This window comes from Ixodes scapularis, unplaced genomic scaffold, assembly GCF_016920785.2.
Source record: "Ixodes scapularis isolate PalLabHiFi unplaced genomic scaffold, ASM1692078v2 PGA_scaffold1__304_contigs__length_218370807, whole genome shotgun sequence".
In the NCBI taxonomy this organism is placed as follows: domain Eukaryota; kingdom Metazoa; phylum Arthropoda; class Arachnida; order Ixodida; family Ixodidae; genus Ixodes; species Ixodes scapularis.
Genome location: NW_024609846.1, coordinates 2,152,438 through 2,175,992, shown reverse-complemented (window position 1 = coordinate 2,175,992; position 23,555 = coordinate 2,152,438). Strand labels below are relative to the sequence as shown.

The 23,555-nt window shown below is 44.5% G+C and overlaps 1 protein-coding gene across 1 annotated transcript in view; it reads left to right on the top strand.

Moving 5' to 3' along the window:
- LOC8024431 (mucin-17) overlaps window positions 1-23,555 on the top strand; it is a 63,525-nt gene that overhangs the window by 10,520 nt on the left and 29,450 nt on the right. The window contains exons 11-17 of the mRNA XM_042290593.1: window positions 722-826; window positions 5,360-5,419; window positions 7,022-7,072; window positions 7,727-7,777; window positions 8,788-8,844; window positions 19,781-19,972; window positions 21,460-22,344. Of these exons, the coding sequence (XP_042146527.1) occupies window positions 722-826; window positions 5,360-5,419; window positions 7,022-7,072; window positions 7,727-7,777; window positions 8,788-8,844; window positions 19,781-19,972; window positions 21,460-22,344 (1,401 nt within the window). The remainder of the gene's footprint in view (window positions 1-721; window positions 827-5,359; window positions 5,420-7,021; window positions 7,073-7,726; window positions 7,778-8,787; window positions 8,845-19,780; window positions 19,973-21,459; window positions 22,345-23,555) is intronic.

The following is a 23,555-nucleotide window of genomic DNA, read 5'->3' as shown; positions in this document are numbered from 1 at the left end:
TATATATGTGTGCGTCGGTTTAGCCATGAGCGTACACATGAAGCATTAAAACATAAATTCATCTTAGTACGTTTCTTCACTGACAGTGGTGTTATCCAGTAAGTGCGTCTTGCACTACCACCAGCTCTTCAGTATACATAGTATAACGCATCCAACGTAACGCAGCCCTGCAGTGTTCGTCCTTTATTAATGGATGGAACAGAAAACACACCCAGTTGGGTTTGATTTTCGCGCGTGGCGAAAAGTAAGTTAAAGCCTTTTTCGATCTAAAATAGAATTGAACACAATTCTTCACCTTCTGTAGAAGACACATTTAAGATAATAGGACCGCCTAAATACCTGGAAGCACCGACGTGCTTACGCAGATCTGAATCAATGTGTTTAATCTACTATGACTTCTCTGCGATGGCCGACAAATACACTCATAGATTTGCTCTTCAACGCTAAAAAAAGATGAAAAAATCAATTTACGATTTTGATTTACGTCTACAAAAACAATTCCACTCTTCGTGGGGCCACTAGAAAAGATATTGGACATTTAGCATCTCGTCGGCATATACCTAACATAATAACACTATTTTGGATACGAAAAAAAAAAAAGTTCCTTAAAAAGGGAATCTCTACAGACTTCAACAGGAGTCCAACTGTAAGATACCGCACCTTAAGAGCGACAAGGATTTGTGAGAAATGCTCTAGCCTTTGGTTCGCCATCGCTCCACAGAGCCGTCCGTCAACGTGGAGGCCAAACCACAGGTGCTCGACCCCGACACGAATCCGCTAGGGAACTACAAGGAGAAGCCGAACACTCTCAAAGCCACGTACCCCGGTGAGCGGAGAGGTCGCCGCGCCCCTGTTGCCGTCCCCAAAGGCCGATTCCGAAAACAGCCTCCAACATCACTCCAAGAAATCTGGCGCGTCTCCTTTGCCGCAAAGCACTTAGGAGAGTCCATCCCTACAATCTACGGACGGAGCTAGCTCATGACGTAAGCACGTGCTTACGTCATAGTCGGTGTCACAACCCACACTGTTCTCTTAAAATCTAAACATATTCTTATCCTCGTCATTGGCCGAGCTCTCTCAGTAGATTGTAGCGACTGACTCATCCCTGGGCTTTGCGGGGAAGTAGACACACTGGATAGAGTGCAGGACCGGAAATGTTTCCCTATTTCGTCTCCCGCTCGCCAACGGGAAGGGAAAGAAACTCCCTTCATAAGACCTCAGGAACTTAGCGGGGACCAGATATACACCACTGGACCGAAATGGAGGTAGGACTAATTGAAGAGTCCTTAAATTCTGCTCACTGGCCTGTGGCCGTTGGAAAAGGAAGGAATTTCCCTCTATGGCGTTTCCAATTGCAGGTCGGACTTTAGAAACCGAGTCTTCGAAATGACGACCTCTTCGAGGGGCCACCGACGAATCCCTATAAGTGTTTCGGAAATCCGTGTGGATTCACTTGAGCTGAGAGGTCGGGCGGTGAAAAGACGCCCATCTAGTTCCCGACTAACAATGACCCTAACTTCTTTTTGTCTTATTATTTTTTCCCTCTTTCTTCCCTTTTTTTTCCTTTCTCATTTCTTGTTACTAAATGTTTACCCCTGAAAATAAAGAAAAATAAAGTAATTCCGGCTTTATAATTCTAATTGCGTGCCATACGACAATGTATAGAATTAAGTTTGAGCGCACTTCGTGTGAACTTCGTGTAGACCTATAAAGACGCTCGGCTTTGCGTCTTACGTTAGAAATAAAAAGCCCTACTAAGCTTACAAAAAAAGTAAAACATTATTTAAGGATATCATAACGATAGATGCGTTGAAAGCTTTACATTCGAATTGCTGTGAAAATATATAGCGACCGCACCCCCCCTCCCCCGCTCCCCCCCAATAATGTTTTTGACTCTATTGTGGTGGCTTCTTTTTTTTGTTTTTATATTTCATTCGCAGATGAGAGACATTTGGCACCTGGTCTAGCACGTCTCAACTACCACATTAAAAAGACGATGCACAACAGCCACTTGTTTAGCGTCCACTGCATTTTTTTTTATACTTCGTTTCATACATGATCGGCGAATTGGTCTATGTTTAGGTAGAGACGTTCATTGGATAACTATATCATCGCTTCATAGCTCAAAACTGTGCTCAAATCAACGCTGATCGGTCGTCAGTTTCTTCACCCGGTCGACGGGCTGATAAAACGAGCTAACATAAAAAAAAGCCGGGATCATATCGAGCACATTCGGGATTCACAGTGATTTGTACTCAAAACACACACACACATATAAAACGTCCGTGTGTGGAACGTGTGTGCGTTCGCGCGTCTTTCTGGTGCGCTCATAAAGAGAGATAGAAAATGTATTTATTAAATGAAATATTCACTCGTCTACGGGTTGGTGTCCCTGAGGCGAGAGGGAAAGGATTGTGGAGATTGATAAATTATGGCTTCAGTCGAGCACTTTAGCTGCAAGGTCAATATACGCTTCAGTTATCTCGGTGTACCGATCTTTGCTTCTACGGTGACTGACAGCTTAAGAAACGAAAGGCGGGGCGAGGCCGGAGCGCCTTATTATCAGCCAATAAGATTGCAGATTTTAGCCAGAAAAAAATTCCGAGCAACCAATCACGAAGCGAGAAACACGAACATATGCGGAGCGCAAGTTCGTCTGCTTCTTTTTGCCGGGGTTGTGGTGACGTCAGAACGCAGAGCTCTGACTGGCTCCGATCGAAGGACAGTGGCTAGGTCTAGAAGCAGCTTGCTTTAAAGGTCTACTGACCATCCTTCAATCAGAGCCAATCAGAGCTCAGTGTCGTTCTGACGTCACCACGACCCCCCCCCCCCCCCTTCTTTGAAAAAGAAGCAGACGACCTTGCGCTCCGCATTCAGACACGCCCATGGTTTCTTAAGCTTGTTTACTCTAGAAAACACGAAGGAAGCCGGCGGCACTGTAGCGTCGACTCGGAAGAGACACAAAGCGACCGAAATAGTTCGCGCACTCGAGATTGTTTCTTAACTCGAGACTGACCGCTAGTGGGACACGATGCAGCCGAGAAAGCCTTAACGATTAAATGTTTTTTCATCCCCTACAGATACAGACCGGCGGCGACTACTGGAACGCAAGGTTTTTCCTCCTCGAATAGGCAGGTGTCTCTTTCCGTCCCGCGTGGGAAAAGCCTAAAAAGCCTCGGTCACGCTGCCATTGCATCACGCAAAAGACAGAATGCAGACACTGTCTGATGCGTGCTCGAAGCGTACAAATGTATCCAGCGAACCTGCTTGGGGCATGTCTCCAGACAATGCTGTCATTATGCCTGCAGCGAACACTGTGTCTTTTGTGCGAATTAAAAACAGTGCGACTGCGCCTTAAAAAAGGCAGACGACCAGATTCGAGATTCTGCAAGGCAGAAGATCCTCCTCACCATGGGGAAGGAGGAAACAGGCAGAGGTGGACAGAGTAGAAGGGGGAGAGGAGGAAACAGGGGACAAGTGAAAAGCACGAACTGGTCGGTGGTCTTTAGGGTTTTACCGAGCCGCAAAATTTGTTCAACCAATGTCAAAAGCAGTAATATGTCTAAAAAACGAAAAAAAAAACTTTACTTATCTTAATATTGTGAATAACGTATGCAACGCAACGCCGTAGAAACGAAAGCTCTCGTACAAAAACCGAGGCAACCAACCTGGTTCCTCGATATTTAGATGCTTCTATTTATAGATGACGATGGCACGTATGAATGACGAAAACAGAAAGTGTTTTCGAGAGTTTTATGTGTTACCCGTTACGCGACTGTAGTCAACATTGCCTCTGTTCAGAGTGTGCACCTAAGCAAGGGGGAGGCGACGCATTTTTACTAACATTGGTAACCAGTTAGTGCGTCACATAGGTTACCGGCGGCGATTCAATTAATTCCAAGGACGTTTAAAAATCGAGCCGGCTGGCGACTATTCCTAGTTATAAAGCCTCGAGACAAAGTAATGCATGATACCAGGAACAACCTTTTTCTTTTCTTTTTTATTTACTGAGCATGAAATTTTTTTTTAAAGATTTTACTATCGGGCAGAATATATAAAATACAAATTTGATAAAAATTATGATTCGAATCACCGAAAGTGTTTGTAACATGCTTAGAAAAACAAAAATCAGAAAATTTAAGGTACCACACGGAATTTCGGCTTTAAAATATACAAAACTTTTTAAATCCCAAAGGAAACAATTTATTGTTATTTGGGTCTTGGGGCATAAGTAAAAACCAGTCACATACAATTATAGAACAGATTGTTTGAGAACTAATGGCCTTTTCCCCTGTTCCCTCGGTGAAGTATTACCGGAAAATAAAAGTTACTATCAAACGTTTACAGAAACAAAGACTCAAATATATGCAAACCTGAAATTATGGTGTAGTAAGACTAGGCAGAAGGGCAGAGAGACGAATACGATTTCTTGCCTTGCGCTTATTCCTTTTTCTTCCTGCTTGGTGTTAGCTTTTCTGAACCTACCGTTTCCACTAACTTAGTAAACGGTGAAGGTGTGAAAGCATTTGAAGCGTGATCAAAATATGTACACCAAATTCGTTTTTTCTAATGACAATTTTTTTTTTGTATTCTTGGCGAGATTATTATGCCGTTTTTCTCATTGACACATATCCTAGAATGACCTTATTTTTAATTTAAGAATAGCGTCAATGTGTAAGCAGGCAACATTCCCAACTCGTAACATGATCTCCCCTTCTCTCATGCTCACTCAACCGCCATGTTCACAGATGTGGCATCGATGACACAAGAAAGGCCTCAAATACCACCAAGAGTGCCACTTACTCCACGTGAGTTCTATTCAAGCATTCGATTGTTGGTATTGATATCTCAACCACATTAAAATTGCGCACGCCAGCGCCACTGTAACACAAAAAACAACAACAGCAAAAAAAAAAAATTGTGGCCTGTGACTTCATTTTAAGAAATCTTGTGCGCCTTCATGCCCGCAAAGCCCTTGGGTGAGCCAATCCCCAGAGTCTTCGGGGGGAGCTCGGCAATTGTCGACTAAAAACATGCCTAGAGCTCAAACTACAGCCTGCACTGTGAAACCGGGCATGACGTTTCGCGTTCTTACGTTCTTCTGAGCGTCACAGATTAATTCTTTTAAGCCTAAGGCTCTCTCAAATGATTTACTGGTCTTTTTCTAGAGTATACCAAAGAATCAAACAGAGCGGTAGAAAGGCTTGAGATGTCAGAATGCCTAGGTTTCTGAAAGAAGAACCAATACCTCAACAACGGTTTAACAACAATGAAACCTGTACGCTATTTTCTTAGTGAAAGCGTAGAGTGTTAATTCAAGAGATATCAAACATAAGTTGCAACTTTTTTTTTTTTTTAGGACCGTACGGTGGAGGACGCGAACCGGTGCCGGTGCCGCAAGTTCCATCGTCCTCGACAAGTAAGTGAACAACACCTAGTGGCTATCAGCGCAGGTGGGAAAGATTACATTCAAACCTTTCTCAGCAAATCCGGTAGGTTGTGGGCGAAACATGTTTATGGCATATTTTCAGAGAAGCTACCTACTAGAGCTGCAAATATCAAAATCTGTACTGTATTAACGAAGGCAGCTTTCTAGAGGAAATTTCAGGTGACACTACGGAAGCTTTTAAAAGGATAAGTCAGCGTATATTCACAGAGATCTCATGATGCCACTAGATTGTATGATCTTAACACGTTCGCGAGCAGTCTTAGTTGCTTGTTTATTCTTGTTTATTCACGAGGCCTTTAGACGCCAAACAAAAGACAACCAACGAGCATAATTTTATGAAAGTACCGATACAAACACTCGAAGAAATGTGCGAAGGAATATTGCGCTCAAATATGCCACCGATATCTTCACGCCTGCACAGTCCAGTCATCGTGTTTTGAATTGGAATCCAAAACAGGGCAGCTCGGTTCATACTAAAAAATTATACACCTGTAAGCGTTACTCAACTTAAAACGTCAATAGGATTATTAACGCTCCAGCAGAGAAGGTATCTTGCTAGGCTATGCGACTTCCATATAATCTATCACACATCAACTAAATTTCGCGAAAACAACGTAACCCCATCCAATTGTATTTTTCCTCGTCATGATCACCCTAACAAAGTCCATATTCCCTTCGCCAGAGCTAACCCGTATAAATTATCCCCTCTACTGCTGGCTACTGCCGACTGTAATGGGCGAAATCGCTCTCACCAGAAACCATGACACGTTTGCAGCAATATTGCGTGAATCAATGCCGTCACAATCACCTTGTGTTTATTTTTTTAGTTCTTGAGCAGCACCTGTACTTTTTCCTTTCTTTTTCTTTTTATGTTTGCATGACTGAGATGCCTGTGTCGGTGACCATGAGCCATGCTATTCTTCGTTGAGTTCAGTTTAGCGTGATTCTGTGTCCATGTTTCTATTTGTTTTTCTTTTTAACAACATTGTGCGACTATGTAAACGTTACGTGTAACCGCCCTCTATGCAATGCCCCTCTAGAGCCTTTAAAGGCATTTAAATAAATACATAAATAAATAAATTTTAAGTCAGAATATTTTTGCTGATAAATTTTCATATTAAACGAAAAATTTGCATCCCATCAAGGTTATTTTTTTTTTTTTTCAGTTTTGCCCTACGCCTTCAAACTATGGTAAAACATACACATATATAAATGCGGGTGTTGAACCGCAAGAATGAAATGCAGCCATAGAAGTGAGGAAGCAGCTGGGAGTGTTATTGACAGGTCCAAGTTATCATCTTGAAAACGTCAAAATGAAAGGCCGACTTTTCTTCTTATTTATTTAAAAAAGTCTACATAACTCATTGCACCCTGCAAACGCGTAATGAACGTCTCCACTTCTTTGTGTATTTCGACTGAAATGAAAAATCAACTAGGATGCCATTTTAAAAGACATTTCTAGACTACTCGTTGTGTGTTCGCGTGAAAATAACTTTTAAATTAGAAAAAAAAACTAATATTTTTAAGTAAGCTCTACAGCTGGATCTAAAAAATAACTTCCTTTTTCAACAGAAGCACCGGGGTTTTTCGATCGTCGTCCTCAACCTCCAACTCAACAGAAATGTAAGCGAACCGGAAAGATATGAATTTCGTTAATACCATAGTCACTGACAATTCAATAAACGCCTGGCGTGGAGACTTCCTAGTATTTTGCTACCGCTCCACAACCAATTAGATTGCTGTATTAATCGATAAGAACACAGACAAAATAATGAAGTAAAGACTGGTTCACGCGTTTGCCACTTGTTACGTCCGAGCGCATTATGATCTGTTGTGACCTCTTACGACGAGAGATCACACGGGCACGCTTGCGCCATCTATGAGGTGTCCCTGGAACTGTATTTCACTATCTAGAGCGAAGCTAGTAGTATTTGTGAGCTCAAATGAGCATGCTATCTACAAGAAATGGCCATTTATAACGTCGTCAAATTTTTTTTTCTTCTAAAGCCAACCGTGAAATAAGGATGCACGAAAGAAATAGAAAATATACGCCAATTGCAAGTGTTCCGCGGCTACCCCAAAGATGGCGCAAGTGTGTGTTCTCTCTCTCGTCGCGAAAGATCACAAGAGGTCGCAACGCACACTGTTGTAAGCAGTCGCAAGTTGGCGAACGAGCCTCAAGAAACGTGCACATAATAAGTTTACGTTTCTTAAACTGTCAAAGATTGTGCAGTACGGAATGAGATCCCACCGTGGGCATAACATTCTCCCTCGCAGATCCGGCCCGGCCTGCACCGCCGACCTGGCCAGCTTTCTCCAGGCCACCACGTAAGTTTGGTCCGGTCCTATAGGGTGGCATCAAATGACCATAATCCATAGTTCTAAACTCCAGCCCGAAACCTATAACAGAAAAGAAGAAAAACACTTCTTGACAAGTGTTTTTGCGTGTGTTTGATCTTAAATAGAAAGAAGAAACAAAAATCCTTCTTGATTATTTTTTTGTTTGTTTAAACTGAAAGAGTTACATAGTCTTTGTTCATCCACGCAGACAACGTTCTGTATTCCGGTAGGCTACGGACTACGGTTGTGGAAGAACAAGACTTGATACGCGCACAGCTATCCCGTCCTCATACCCATACTGGATTTGTGCAATCGCCCATAATGAGCTGCAATAGTCTTTCGTGCTTCTTTAAAATACTTTCCTTTTTTTTTTTTTTTTGAGAGAGAGTGTTTTGGTTTGAACAAGGAATGGAGTGCGAAATTCAGGTCCCGTACTTCGGACTCTTGAATACATTTAAAGATAATAGAGATTTTGGAAACTGCAGCTGCAGAAAAATGGCTGTATCGATTGTTTCATCTAATATTGTCCGCGGAAATACACGAGCAAAAATATTCATGCTAAAAAAAAATTGAAAGTAAATTTTTAGTATTTTTTTTATGCCTGCGGATAAGAGCTAGAACGTTCAAGAACATGTTTGCAAGCCAAGTGAATGCTCCGCCGGTTCGCTTTCTCCCAATAAGCAAAAAACAAGCCCGTCCCCTAAAAATGCGACTCGATAAAACAATAACTTCGAAACAAATCTGCTCTATTCGCTAAAATTTAGGTTGATGTTAAAGCTGTTAAGACTATGATATGCTGACCCATATTGCGTCCCTTTTCCACATGTTCATGAAACGATACTTTCTTTTTGACTGGTTTCGTTATTTGATTACGACAAATGCTGGATGCGATGACATCGAGTACTACCCGTAGGACGGTCATGAGCTGGCTAATGTAGTGTACGCTATCCCGGCTCCGTAATTAGGTCTTTTTTTCACTTTTATTTCTTTTAACGCAGACGGATACGGATTTGCAGTTGGAAACGTGCAGGTGCCCCCGACGCCAAGACCTCCTGGTGAGTCATTTTATTTGTTTTATACTTCATTCTTTTTTCTGTATTTTCGCTAAACCTCTGAAATTAAAATTAAGGACAATACAATTTCAAGTATGTCTGGCAGTACAGACGTGACCAACGAACAACACAATTAAGCTAAATGAAGAACAAGCAATGAAGCGCGAGGCCGTGTATCACTACTGCGTGGTGCACGTCAAAGACCCCAGGCTAGAGGTTCTACTGCACTGGCTAAATTTCTCATCTACAGCTGGGAGGCTCGTCGCCCGTTGAGGCAGACCAAGTTCTAGGCTGTATAAACAAACACACAACCCAATTTTTTCTCTTCAACACGAAGATCAAAGCCACGCAGGTTTCAAGCGCGGTCATTCAATGTTGTTATTCTTTGAGCACCCTCTTGTCGACATAGGCTTGTCCCGCATGAGTGTTCTGCAGTACTGTTACTACTGATATGATTCTAGGAGTGGGTGGTGTCTGGACCCCTTTTCACTTATGAAGCAACCGCAAAAATACACTTACAATAATTTTCGATTGGTCGAACTGTCTTTTATCTATGAAAGAAGGAAAGAGAAATAAAGAAACCCAGACGGTAGAAAAATATAGTAATTCTAATATCCACCGTGCCGTGCCGTTTGTGTGCTCGCCACTCGATGACCACTTAGCTTCTACAAAGCACTTAGAGAGAAGTGCCAGAGGCAATGCTTTCCAAAACGAAATTAAATATTTTCATAAAAAGTAGAAAAAAAAATGGTAGCGTGATTTGAACATTTTGTTGTCACGCATCCGCCATCCTGCCGAAGAAAAGAAAAACCGTCGTCATAATGCAGTGATGCAGAATCAATGTGAAAAACCCTACAACCACTGTTTAAAGTTAACATACCTTTTTTAATTTAGCTTTTCTAATGCATTTTTGGCATAGTGATTTCCACCCAGTTGAACAACGTCACGATAAACGAGATTTTGTTTTACAGAAACTCGACCAAAAAAGCATCAATAAACAAGTAAAAAAAGAAAAAAACGCCCCGAGTACATTATGTACATAGAGCATGTGGCCACGGCGTAAGATGTGCATGTGGCGTGCCGAATCCAAACTACGCTGGAAATGGGTCAAGATATACGAACCGTTGGTCCAGGACCACATGGTTTAACCGAAACACGCCCAACATCTTCCCTCTGTTTCCTACTTCTTCTAGCTCACGGTAAGAAAAGATAGGGAAAAAAAAAACTGAATAAAAGTAAGCATTCAACTCCCAGATGTAGGCAAGAGACCATCATCGTGTCTTTGCCACGGAGGAGGATACAAATAAGGCGCTATAGAATACCGATGACGTTTTCTATGGCCCCGTAGCCGCGCGAGAACACAAACGCTCCCACACACGCGTGCCACAACGCAATCTAGCGGCAACGACGCGACGCAAAAAGCAACGACCGCACAGCCAAAAAAAAAAAAAGAATCTATCCAAAGCAGGACGTACGTCGGACCATTTGGGCATCCGTCGCAAACCCACGCCACAACGATCATTTCCCCAAAGCGGTCCGAGGCTTGGCCCCCTTCGTTCAGAGCTCGACCCACAACGAGAAAGAAAAAAAAAAAAAAAAAGAACGGAAACCAGCCAAGCGCCTGGTCTCATCTCGGAGGAGAAGTACCCACGAAATATGGCCGACTCATCCGAAACACCGCCCCTTCGTACTCGAGCACCCCCGTCGTCGTCGTCGTCGTTGTCGTCGTCCTCGCCGCTGCCGCCACCGTAACCTCCCAATCTCATTCGGTCTCGCCCGGCCGACCCACCGCCAGGAGGAAATTCGGGCACGGCGTACCTCCCCCGGCTTTTAATTTAATTCTCAGCGCCTAACAGCCATCGTGGAGGGTGTAAACACCACTTTTCATCGTCCGGGAGATTTGCCTGCAAACACGTAGTCGCGCGCCTATGCGTGTACTGCAGGAGCGGGCGCTCGCACTTCGCTCACCAACTCGCACACGCACGCTCGTGCGGCAGTTGCAAATGGGCAAAATGCCAAGTCGGCCATCTTCGAGTTACGCACTTCGTGGGGAGGAAGTCGCAGGTGTTAAGCAGGCGGCGGTGGCTGGATGTGTGTCTTTGGCTTATGGGTTGCGGGAGGGGCGGGGAAGCTAGCGGAGAAACTTGGTTCATGCGAGAGGAGTTGAAGGGAATCGTTTAGCGTGGAGAGCAACGTCTGTGGAGGGCGGTCTAAATTATGGTTTACCGAGGTCAAACTATGTGGTTCTTAGAATATCGCCTTTTCTTACGCGTACTCGCGTAATTACAGACGTGTTTCTTTTTTTAAATTTTTTTTTATTGTGATCTTGAGCGAGCGACAGGATTGACACAAGCAAATTTAAGGGATACCAAACTGCGGGTGAAGAAGCCTTTCCCGTGGTTTTCCACAAATGAGTTTTCTCCTTAACGGTTTCGGTTATCTTACACAAACCATCCTGTCGACGTGCCGCGAGTATTATTTACTCATAAATGACCCATCGAATTGTGTTGAGAAGCCGAGAATGTCAAGTTTGAATAGCTCAGATGGGTGAGTTGTTTTAGAAACTATTAAAAAAAGACCCGTCAAAAATCGATTGACGGTTAAATTGATCTCAGATTAGTGTCGAATTTAATACATCTTACAGTCGGAAGCAAATATTTTAAAATGTGCTTTAATATAAAATGCTCTTTACAAGCCAGAGCGCACTACTTCTTACTCTGACTGCGGTTTTCCATGAGTTTATTGCTTCGATTGAATTACGTAAAACGTAAAAGGAAAAAAACAAAGAGATAAAGAACTGACGCTACGGACAAATATGCGTGCCTCCACTTTTCAGTACTCGTCGGCAATGAAGACGTCTTATTATTTTTTTTTTCATGACCCTTGGAAAGAGCCATAAACGTACAAACTCTTTTCAGTACCTCATGTGGTTTAGTCTGGTAAGCGAGCTTCCCTGCGAAACGTGCTTATCCTGCGGGAAAGAGAGCTTACAACAGCGTTTCGGAGAACGCTAACGGACGTCTGTTCCATGGCGCGAAGAATACACGCACCGTGGGATTGTCGCCAGGAATAGTTTGTCAAGCTAATCCTGTAATGCTCTTTCCGCGAAAGCGTGGACACTAAGTGTGCGATATCACGAAAGATTCATTAAAGCGAAAACTAGAATAGTTAGCGACACCATAAACCGCCAAGCCCACATGTCTTCGGAAAATGGCTTCCACCGGACGAGAGCTGCGGCAATGGAAATACCACTCCAAGCTTAGGGCTCACAATGCCCACCTTCTTTATGTAAGCGCATTGGAATGAAATAAAGCGAATATAAGTGGGGAAGTTTGGATCAATAGAGATTACAATGTTGCTTCTTGAACTACAAAAGTGCTAATACCGCAGTACATGCAAAAAAAAAAAAAAATAAACCGTGAATAAGCAGGCATTTGAACTCCCTTTCAAATGACCTTGTCATTTTTTTTTATAAAAAAAAAAAAAAAGAAAATTGGGCTCTAGCCCCTGATCAAACTCCCGGGACACTAAGCCTTTGCTCGCAGCTATGGACATGAATGCATTATGGTCTTCTGGCTATAAGCTTTACGCGGTGGCGGGGTAAAACTAAACTCCAAGTATTGATGTAAAAAAACTCCTAAACTTAAATCTGTAAAATAAAAATGAAACGGATGGCTTTAGAAACGTTTGTGTCGATTATATATTTATGGATAGTGGAAAAGTTGTCTGCATTGAAACATAATGCATTACTTTCGGCTGGTGGAGTTTAGACGCGCCTATGATGAGTTACAAAATAAAAAAAAACGTTTAAAAAAAAAGCTAAATTAATTTGCTTACTTAGCGCTGGTGCCTACCTTGCACGAGTGTGTTTACTGTACGCGAATGCAAACAAGCATTTTACGAACCATCTGAGATAAAGCACTACTAGACGCGTGGCTCCTCCAGAACAAAGAAAGTTTGTTCATTGTTGCTTCAGGTTTTTTTCACTGGTTTGAGTGGGGTCACGTGCACTGGACTCTCGCAGATTACGCTTGGGTGTTATGCTGCCATTATTTTAGTGCGTCGTCTATTTACGTTAGGTGTGCGCGAAGAGTGGTTCGATTCGAATAGGGATGCGCAGTGATGGAAGTGCAATTTGACCTTTTGGAGCAGGCCTTGTAGCAGGCAAAATGTTGTTTTGGAGCAGGTTGTGGCCCTTCTGGAGCAGGGTCCGGCATATGTTGGCATATTACTTGGAAGATGAAATAATGCTGCATTGCTATATAAAGCCCATCTCTATTATTGCAACACAGCGCCTGTCGCCTTTTTAAGAAAGGATATATGAAATTCAACAAAGTAAACACAAAAAACATTTTTTTTAAAATTCAGTTTATCTGCTCGTCAGATAAAAAAAAAATACAATTAAATATGTCACACTGAGTTCTGATGGTACAGGATATTTAGTTTTATCAGACTGCACTTCTTTTAAGGTATCTGCAGCAGCATCTAACGACCCTCACTGTTGTGGAATGTTTTAGTTCAGATTAGAGTTGTCTTTCGGGCAGCAGCTTCCAATATTGCGGTATCTGATATTCGCTTCAAAACTTTCGATTCATTTTCGATGTGCTGGCGAAGTCACAATCGGATCACGGCGAGTTAACCCGTTGAGTGCGCTCCTTGGCACGCACCGACGCGCTGCAGAGAAGCGACACCCGCGGAGCAGACACCGCAGTCGCGCAGTGCTTTGTTCTCCGAAAAGGACGATGAGGCTTTACCAGCACTACATACAGAGTTTGGTGCAACTCATCTATACTTCGTTTCAGCTTCGGTGCGAGCGCAGCCGAAGCTGCAAGCGTGCGCATGGAGCCCGTAACGGTGCCGACACTGCACGAGCCCACGCGCGAGTCAGGAATGCACAGAGCATTGGGCTCCCGCTAGCTTTGACTTCGCTGGTAGCTAGCGCACGGGAACAGGGCGGGCCAACTCTGAAAACATCCACAAGCTCGGCCTTTTTATTATTTTATTAGATAGGCTGCTCAGTGGGATGGTTCTTCGCTTTGCCTCTGCGGCTTTGGTCTCAGATGTTGCTAACGTTGTTCCTTTCAATGATGATGATGATAATGCGCCCTCGCAGTTTCGGTTTCCGTAACAGTTGCGGCGCGGAAAATACCGCGCTACCGCCACGCGCTCTGACAAGACTTCAATTTCTATTTTTTATTGCTACATCTCATCTCGGCGCAGGCATGGCGCAATTCTTCGGTAAAATGACGATTTGGCGCTACATGTAGCAGGATTGCGTCCTTGGCGCAATTTGGCGGAATTGGCGCAGCACTTCCATCACTGGATGCGTCATTTACGGCTTCCATAGTGCACGGTGTTGAAGCTAGGGTTGACACTGCGCTGCTCCATTCGATGCACTACTAACACCCCTAAATTGCATCCTAACTTTGCCCATAAAGCGCGCCACTCTAAGCAACAGATCGAGCTAGGAGCTCCGGCGCCACTACTGAATTGTTTTCTACATGCGCGCTGTGCCCGCGCTTAAAGTCTTTCAGCGAGAACGAGTGTGGTCATTTGCCTCCGTTGGCGGGCCCAGCGTTTTATTCAAACGCGGTCATTCGAGCTTTCGTCCCTACGGCAGCCTGCCGACGCATGGGACAGACTCGTGAGGAGAAAAACTCCACACGCTTATTACCAAAGCAGCACCGGGGAAGTCGCACAATTTAAAACAAAACAAAAAAGTTCATAATGGTAGCGCGGTTTGCAAAACGAAAAAGTAATTCCATTTGTTTTTTATTCAGCGATTGTGATGTTTTAGGAGGGGTTCAAGAATTTGTGGTAAGGTTCAATAGTGCCGCATGTGTGCTGGCTTCTGTAATGAGTATCCGTCAGCTATTTCGTCGCATTTCAAGACTTTACATCTTTTGGGGGGAGGAAGCAGAGTCTAGGATAGTATTTTTGGCTGAATTATGAGTTCGCTGTCACGTTCGGGAGCGCCGTTGTAGCCAAAAAGCTTACCCGTGTTTCTGTTTCTAATAATCTGCTGGTAATCTTCGTCGCGCGATTATCGACTTTTCGCGCAAGACGCGACACTTATCGAAAGATGTCGTGGTCAGCAGTCACGGTTTATGTTGGTAGCTGTCGGTAAAAGTTTCAACATAGAATAAAATAAAACATCGCGGCGCCGTGGAAGTACATAATACCTACAGTCATGTTTCGTTGGACGGAACCTACAGAGCGATGGGTACCATCAGGCAGTTTCAAAAGCCCAAAGTAACGCAGTTTACCGTCATTTCGTGCCTGTCCTATCATGGCCTAAATCATCTAGGCGCAACAAACACGTTCCATTCTTAGTCCGTGATAATCTTACTTCTTTTCGTTTTCGACAGAGCTCCGATTTATGCTAAAACCAAGCACAGCAAGCTTCTTTGCCGCTTAAAGCCCGCGTCCCACTAGAACGACAGACAGAGACAAAAGACAGCGACAAGCCTCAAACCCATGCAGCATGCTTGTGATGGTACCTTTGGCAGGCGTTTAGTCGTTTGGTGCTCGCGAAGTAAGACCGAGCGATGGCAAGCCTGCCAAAGATACCCTCGCGTGCATGGTGCTCGTGTTTCAATATAGCATCCTTTATTCTACAAAGCCTCTCGAATCGCGAAACACTCTGGTTTGAGGCTTGTCTTTGTCGTTTGTTTCTGTATGTCGCTCTAGTGGGACACGGGTGTAAGCATGCGGCCACAAGTTCAAAATTGTTCTTTTCTACCACACTGTCGTGATTACTCTTACCTTAGTAAGAGTAACTGTAAGTACAGTGATATTCGTACGGTCACTTGATAGGCATGCAACATAAATGAAAACCCCATAATCATAAACAGAATAACTTCCGAAAGAAAACAAACGTTCACCCGAAACTTAATCAATATTCCTATTAGCGGCGAGATGTTTCGGTGGCGCCCTCGTTCGGTTACCTTTCGTGACGTCCTTATCTTGTGAACAACAAGTTCGATGGTGTTTGTAATGGCCATGGTGGAAGCGTGAAATCATAGCGCTGTCAAAGCGGCACTGCCAACACCGTCGAATTGAAGTTCTTACATTCCTCTTATTTCCGTCGATGAGACATCCTTTGCTGGCGTCGTAGTCAGCATTCGGCCAATTGTGGTGGGCCGACCACAGCGACGCTCTCGATCGCTCACGTCGCCAATTAGCGGCGAGATGTTTCGGTGGCGCCCTCCTATGGTTCCCCCTTGTGACGTCATTGCCTTGCGAACAACAAGTTCGATGGTGTTTGTAAATAGCATGGTGGAAGCCTGAAATCATTGCGCTCTCAAAGCAACACTGCCAACACCGTCGAAATTAAAGTTCTTTCATTCCTCTTATATCCGTCGATGGTATACCCTTTCCGACGTCATAGTCAGCTTTTGGGCCAATCGTGGAAGGCCGACCACAGCGACGCTTTCGGTCGCGCACGTCGCCAATAGCCGCTCTAAAACTTGGAGACGCCATTTTTTATTATTATTATTAAGAAAAAATATCTATACATTCTTTATTGCGCGTTATGTATGCCACGGTTGACGCCGTACCGGAGACATTGACGACACCGTCACCGCGACGCCGCCAAAGGGGTTCTCAAGACGCTTCTTGCGCAAAGTCTAGATACTTCCAAATTTCTGATCCGAGGCGTGCAGGCAGCGCAAGGTTCATGTTCTTCGACTCCTCGACGGCGACAGATCGAATGAGGTACGCGACCCGGGCCCGAGCCGACGGGGAACCGTTTGCATTTGCAGTGGTAACCTGGTCACGCAGTTGGCCCGGCACACATCGTGTTCGGTTGCGCGATAGCTCTCTCTCGTAAAACTGGAAAAAAAAAAGAAGAAAAAAAAAAGATATGCCAGTGCGTTTTATTTACAACGGTGACGAAACAGCCAGAAACTCGGAGGGGAGGTAAAATAAATCGCGTGCGAAGGAAACCGGAAGGAATGCACCGAAATGGGCGCACTTTATCTTCGAGAAGCAAAATTGAATAAAGATAGAAAGAAAAAAACGGGAGATAGAGAAAGAAGGGCAGAAGTGAGAAAAAAAAAATGTGAGCGCGCGTAAATTTTGAAAAGTGTCTGTTTCTCGATAAATCTTCGAATGAAACGACGTATTTTTGCTTTTTTTTTGTTAAAAAAAACCTTATGATTATTAAAAACAAAACAAACGTAGCGCACAATACGCACTTTCAACCGATGTACAGCCGATAAAATAAGAAAGAAATGTCCTCACCTGTGCTCCTAGCTTTACGTCATTGTTACTGTTCTTTTTGGAAAGAACCTGAACAGGTGAACTGCTACTAAAGCGCCCCAAATGTGCTTGTATGCCTCCAAAGGAAGACAAATGACCTGTTGCACAAGAGTGGCGAGTGTTCCCAGATTGTAGACACACTGGTTACTGTGAAGATGCTCTTAGGACTCACGTTTCTGTCTTCATTATAAAGGTGTATTTGCCAGCTCGCGGATTTCGAAGAAATTGTTACGATCGGTTGGCAGCGGGCTTATCAATGCCTTCAACTCGTAGTCTGCTTTTCTCTAACGAACGAAGATGATGGCTTGTCTCAGAACAAGACTAATAAAGGTACAAAATAAATTGCGTGCCTTTAAAGGGACACTAACAGCCCCTCCCCCCTTTTCCTTTTTTTGCCAGGCGATTTACAATGGTGCCGGAAAACTGCCCAATAAATATTTTGCTACAGCCTCACGTCAATTTTTAATAAAGTAACAAAAAAAAAAAAAAAAAGCCACTGCTCGAAACCGAAATCAAGAGGAAAAAGAAATGTGGAGGTGGAGAGAGTTGCCGGAAGTCATGTGACACCCAACCGCGTTTTTTTTTTTTTTCCTTCGTTTTTCCGGCCGTGCCAAGCAGACCAAAAACGCGCACGTTGCACGTTTCACAAAGAATGCAAAAGCCACGCACTTCGTGCTTGACGTTTGCACATTTTTTTTTAAGCTCTTACCAGTTCGTGTTCGTAAGACGAGCGATGTCTTCAGCCAGAAGGGGCGACGACTCGGCGACGTCTTCGTGAGAATCAGCTTGGTGGTCGGGCAAGTCGTACGAAATAAATCCTAATTGTCTTGATCGGTCCAAAATTTTTCTTTCGAAGGAAGACAGATTCGCTGGCACCGCGAAAAACAGCCATCATCACTTAGTTCGCTTTGTTCAGCCGTCCAGCCCGTGACTCCCGCCATACGACGCCATGTTCAGAATTACGCAGAGTGCACAAAATGCTTCCAATTCTCGGCGACTTTTTTTTTTTTTTTTTTTTTTTCTTTTGTTAGCGTATTTGCAGTTGTTTAGAAGCCACAAAAAATGGTTTATCGTATTTTTGTATATTTTATATCCTGAGTGTGTGCCTTCGATGACCCACGACTTTGATTATATTTCGTGAGTCTAAACCATAAAGAACGGCACGTGACCACGGAGAAGAGTGAGCGCGACTCAACCCGGTCAGTTTTCGATCGACGGTTTTTGGGCAGGAAGAAAACGAATTTTGAGCCGCAAATTGTTCTGGGTAGTTGGGCTCTTTTATGTCATGTACAAATAAAAACTTTGGCGAGCATAAATACCCTGGCAGTGTCCCTTTAAGATCGGTTCGGGCCGGTCCGATATGAGCCGGAGTTAGCGATGAAAACTGGGCCCGAACCGGACCCGAAGGACTGCCTCGTCCTGCGTCCCACGGATGCTACTTCCCCACAATATGAGTTTCCATGAGGGGAAGCCCGCTTGCAGAACTTCGGTTCAAACGAAGCATGCAAAAGCCAGGATTTTATTCTTTTTTGAAGGCATGACGTTTTGTTTTAATTTTTCGTGCAGAGCTTTATACTATAACCGGTCATTATTACGTGAAAAATAATGTACGTCCCCCCATTCCCGTGCGAACAATTGTACACGTCACGCATTAGTTTCAGAAGACCTTTAGATCAAGGGCTGTCAAAAATCAGTGAACGAGCTACTCACAAGTCCAACCCTTTCCGTTCCATGCAGTAGACGCTGTACAATCGATTGTCGAACTGCCTTTGAAATTCTCGATGTGACAGGACTAACGTACGATGACCACTAATTTCTTTCATGCTTGCCATACGCAATATCTCGCACCTTCAGCGATTGACCTCTTATATTTGAATGAAACGTTGCACTACTTTTCAATGACAAAGGCAAGAGAGTTGATAAATTCTACCAAAGTCCGCCGTGCTATGCTAGCCCCATGCTTCTAAGCTTAAGTATGTAGAAATATTCTATGTAGATCGCCATTACGCAGCGAAGGCAGAGTGACGGCATCTACTTTGTGCACTTCCCATGCGAAATGGGAAGTGCACAAGTTTACTTTTTTCATGTTTAACTAGGAAACCAAAACTCACGAACATTGGAGCGAACCCGGAGACATCACCCATCCACTGCGCACACGTTGGCGAGCTTCCAACGGGGCAAAAACTCCCCATCTGTCCCCCTCCGCTTGTTACAAGTCTCTTGTCATCAACTAATGGGAACGTCACCTTTTAAGAACTCTATAAAGCATGCCTCCGGATCAGTAGTTCAAAAAGCAGCCACAGCGAGCAGAGCGGGTGGCGCTTTAAACAACAGCAGGGTGATGAACACCGAGATGGAAGGGGCTCTAGCTCCTACCAGGTTGTGTCTGCGGAAGTTGCTTAACAAAGTCTCTAGATCTCGTTTCACTTTGAGTCAGTTTCGTAAAAGGCTACACACACTAAAACCTAAGGTCACGGCACGTTCACAGCGCCTCATTTGTTGAGCCAAAGACAACACACACACAACAGAAAGATGAACGTCGTGATGTTACAGTTTTGGCGCAACTTGAGTGGCTCTGTCGGCTCGCAACGTACGGTGAAACGGAATATAGGGACGCTGACTGCCCGCAGATTCCGAGCCGAGTCAGGCGCTAACCCCGTGTCATTCGACGTCGCAGGCTGCTTTTACAAGTCTGAGCGCTACGAGCACGGCGACGTGGTGTCCACGCCCGAGCCCTGCCTCAACTGCACCTGCCAGAAGGGAGTGCTCGTGTGCTACCTGCGCGTGTGCCCCACGACGGGGACGCCCGCCCCCGGATGCTTCACCGCCAGGGAGGCCGGGGAATGCTGCCCCAATGTCTTCTGCAGCGGTGAGGAGGAACTCCGCGCTGGTGCAGACGTCACGGGCGTTCAATTTCTCGGACGTTTGGGAAGGAACCCTTCAAAGGCAAACAGAGCACGTTTCGAGAATGCGACACAACGCTGCGCAAAACTTTCTTCCCCGAGTTTCCCCACACAGCAGACCTGCATTGCGGGAAAGTGCAGTCAATAAAATGTCTGTCGCTCTGACATACAAGCAACACCTAAACCGTTAGACTTAGGGGATCAGGCTGCCGTGACTGATTAGTCTGTCCGTATGATGGGATGCAGCGACTTTAGGTTGTACCCCGCACCCTGCTTTATGTTGGGCAACTTTTCTTTTTTATTTCTTACTTTGCATCGTTTTATTTAGAGCTTGGTAAAAACTCGGGTATGAAATGCGATTATGCCTTTCCAAGTGCAGTTTTTATTTCACGTGAACGATAGGATAATTACAATATAACAAGCTTGGTGCAATGTATCAGCCCATCATAACATATATGTGCTACACATGTTCAGCCTCTGGAATTAGAAGAACCTGAAATAGCTTGAAAAAATGAATAAATATATTTTTAAGTTTTTTTGGCAATTTTGCACTTTTCACTAATGACACATCTGGAATTTCCCAAGAAGTGCCCATATGTGAAGACCTGGCACTGCTCTTACTATTGACATAGGGTCAAATGCGAGAGGTTAAGAAAATAATGTGGGACATTCTGTACGGATAAGGCTAGGTAATCTTAAGCACGTTCACAATAGGCTTGAATGCCAGCTTAGCCAAGTTGAAGTTAGTTTGCTTCTAGACTTTGCCACTTTCATAAATCTTAAAATCAATTAACATTAGGTGCTAAAATGGGATCATGTTTTTAAAAACTGATACTACTGCAAACCATACAGAAGATCATCTTTAAAACATGCTTCATAGCCCGAGAGGCACCTCAAGTGCCAAGCTCGTTTCCAGAAATCTAGCGAAATATCCAAGATGACGACAAAGAAGAAGGGTTGAATTCCTACCTCTGTGCTTGCAGTCCAAAGCAATGTGCAAAAGCAGTCATAAGAATGACAACCATCATACATGCCTAAAAAGTCCACTTTAATACGAATGCAGACAATCTGGAAGAACACTTTGCACAATTTACTCAGTAGCTATGCAATAATCATATGGTTTCCACTACATTTCTCATGAACTCTACAGTATGCAAGCATACTTAGGTAAAAAATTCAAATCAGATGGTCATGAAGCCCATGCACATTTCAGTACAAAAATGCAAACTGCACAATGTAAAAAAAAAAAATTAAAGATGCATTCAACAAAACATACAATAAAGAAGAAATTAATCTGGCATGTCTTTTTGGAATATGCGATATTATTCATTATCATTCTGACTACATTAGCAACCAGATAGCCTCAGAAAATAAAGATGCCTCTGGATGAATGTATCCTGTTAAATACGTCACAACTTACACTGTCTTTGTTTCCATTATCACTTCTGTTTAGGAGAGAAAAAAACCACCACAACGCCACCACCTCCCTTGGATGACGATTACTATGACTATTCAGCCACCGTCGACTACGGCTACGATTCTGAACCAACCACTCCCAAAAGCAAGCCTCCAAAGCCGGCCTGGCAGGGACCAGGTTACGATGACAGCGAGCTCTCCGCAAGAACTCCGAGCATAATTTCGGAAACTGAAACAGTGACTCTGTCGCCTGAAACAACGACTTTCACATTCTCAACAAGCACAGCAACATCAAAACACCCAGGAACAAGCACGGTAAAGAGCCCCAGCAGAGAAGCAACCACCACAAAAACAGCCAGCCCCAGCACATCTACACAGACAGTGACAACAGTTACACACATGGAGACAACAGTTACAACAGAATCTCACCTAGCAACAACAACAGTCCAGGTGAATGGGACGACGGCAGTGAAAAACGATGTGACAACTCACCCCAGCCGCAGACCCGAGACCACGACGTTTGGCACGACGGGCAGCACCAGGCCAGCGCTAAGGCCAACCTCGGTCAGAGACGAAGCGACGACGAAAAAATCTGGCGACGACACGGAAGAAACAGAAACTGCGACCGTAGTGGATGCTACGACGGTGTTTTCTCCTACCGCAACGACAGAAATAACGTTAGATACCACCACCAGTCTCGAGGAACAAGCAACGCGGTACAACGGGAACCTGACGACGGGGGTGCCGACCAGGGCTCCTGAAGCGGCTGTCAGGGAGCCGGTGGCGGACGACGAGGCGGCAAACAGTGTCGAAGCGGGAGACCACACGGCCAGGGACAGCGTCATGCTGGTGTCTTCGACTCCTTTGCCCTACGAGGTTCACCATTCGTTTGACCTCCAGGACCTCAACACCATTTCCGGAGGTGGGAGCACTAGTCTTGCTACTCACGGCAGCCTGTCCGCCACAACTTAACCGGTATATTGTAATGGTGCAAATTCACTACAATCATAATCCACATATAAGAAAGACAAAGTAGAGTCAAAAAACAATATTATCGCTGGCTGAGACCCGAGCAGCGCTGCTGTGGTGCCTGCAACATGTCTCTGAATGGTGTGTTTACCGCGTCTGATATGCACATTTGCAAGTCCGGCTTCAGGGCACCACCATCTTGCTCGGAGGGGGTACATTTGGACATGTCATATTCCGATTACGAAGCCTCACTATGGCGTCGTAATCGGATTATGGCCGTGCCCAAGCGCATCCCGACTCAGCGAGATGGCGGCACCCTGAGACCGGGCCTGCAAATGTGTATAGTCATCCCTCGGTTTCCGCCCGATGAGATATCAAATGTGTCACGCTGTCAGTGTTACTGATTAGCCAAGTTACAGAACTTCCAATAGACGCTGCTTCCACGGGCAGTATCCCCCTCTGCCCCCAAGACTTGGCTCTTGTCATTCGACGTGCCATCATTTTGAGGACGGCTGCAAACCGTCCAAATGGCGTTTCGTTGCACTCTATGGAAAGCACACAGTTTCGAAACAAAAATCTAGATGCTGCCTCAAACGATGGGAGGTGGATGAAAGGAGTGAGGAGGGTACTCCCCCCCCGCAGGAGTTCCACATCTGACCTAATCTAGTAACATCGTATGCCGACGACCTTGGCGGTGTCACGCCCGTGCAGGCGGTGCGTGGATGATAATGGTAATGTGGATGATGGTGGTGGCGAACGTGCACTGCTACAATACGAGCATTTGTCATAAGGTAGAGATAACTGATAAGGTGTCCTCCCCTTCCCAATTATTTAAGTAGAGCAAGGAGCACCGAGAAAGTACAGAAAAACAAGTGTCACATTCTGTACTAGGAAGTATATTATGCATCCACAAAGTAAAAGTAAATTTTGGACATAAAAACAAAGTTACTTACCCAAATTGTCTCCTCATATGATTTTAAAAAAAGTGTTTAGAGGCTTGCAATTACAGTAGTTTACATTATGTAGTGCTGTATTATTTGCGATCACAATGCAAGGGCAGACCACATAAGTTCGCATTACCTTTTTGTGCTGTGAAGGCTAGCGATGACAGAGAGCTATTTGAATGTGACCTTTTTTAGAACGCAAACTGGAAAAACAGATATG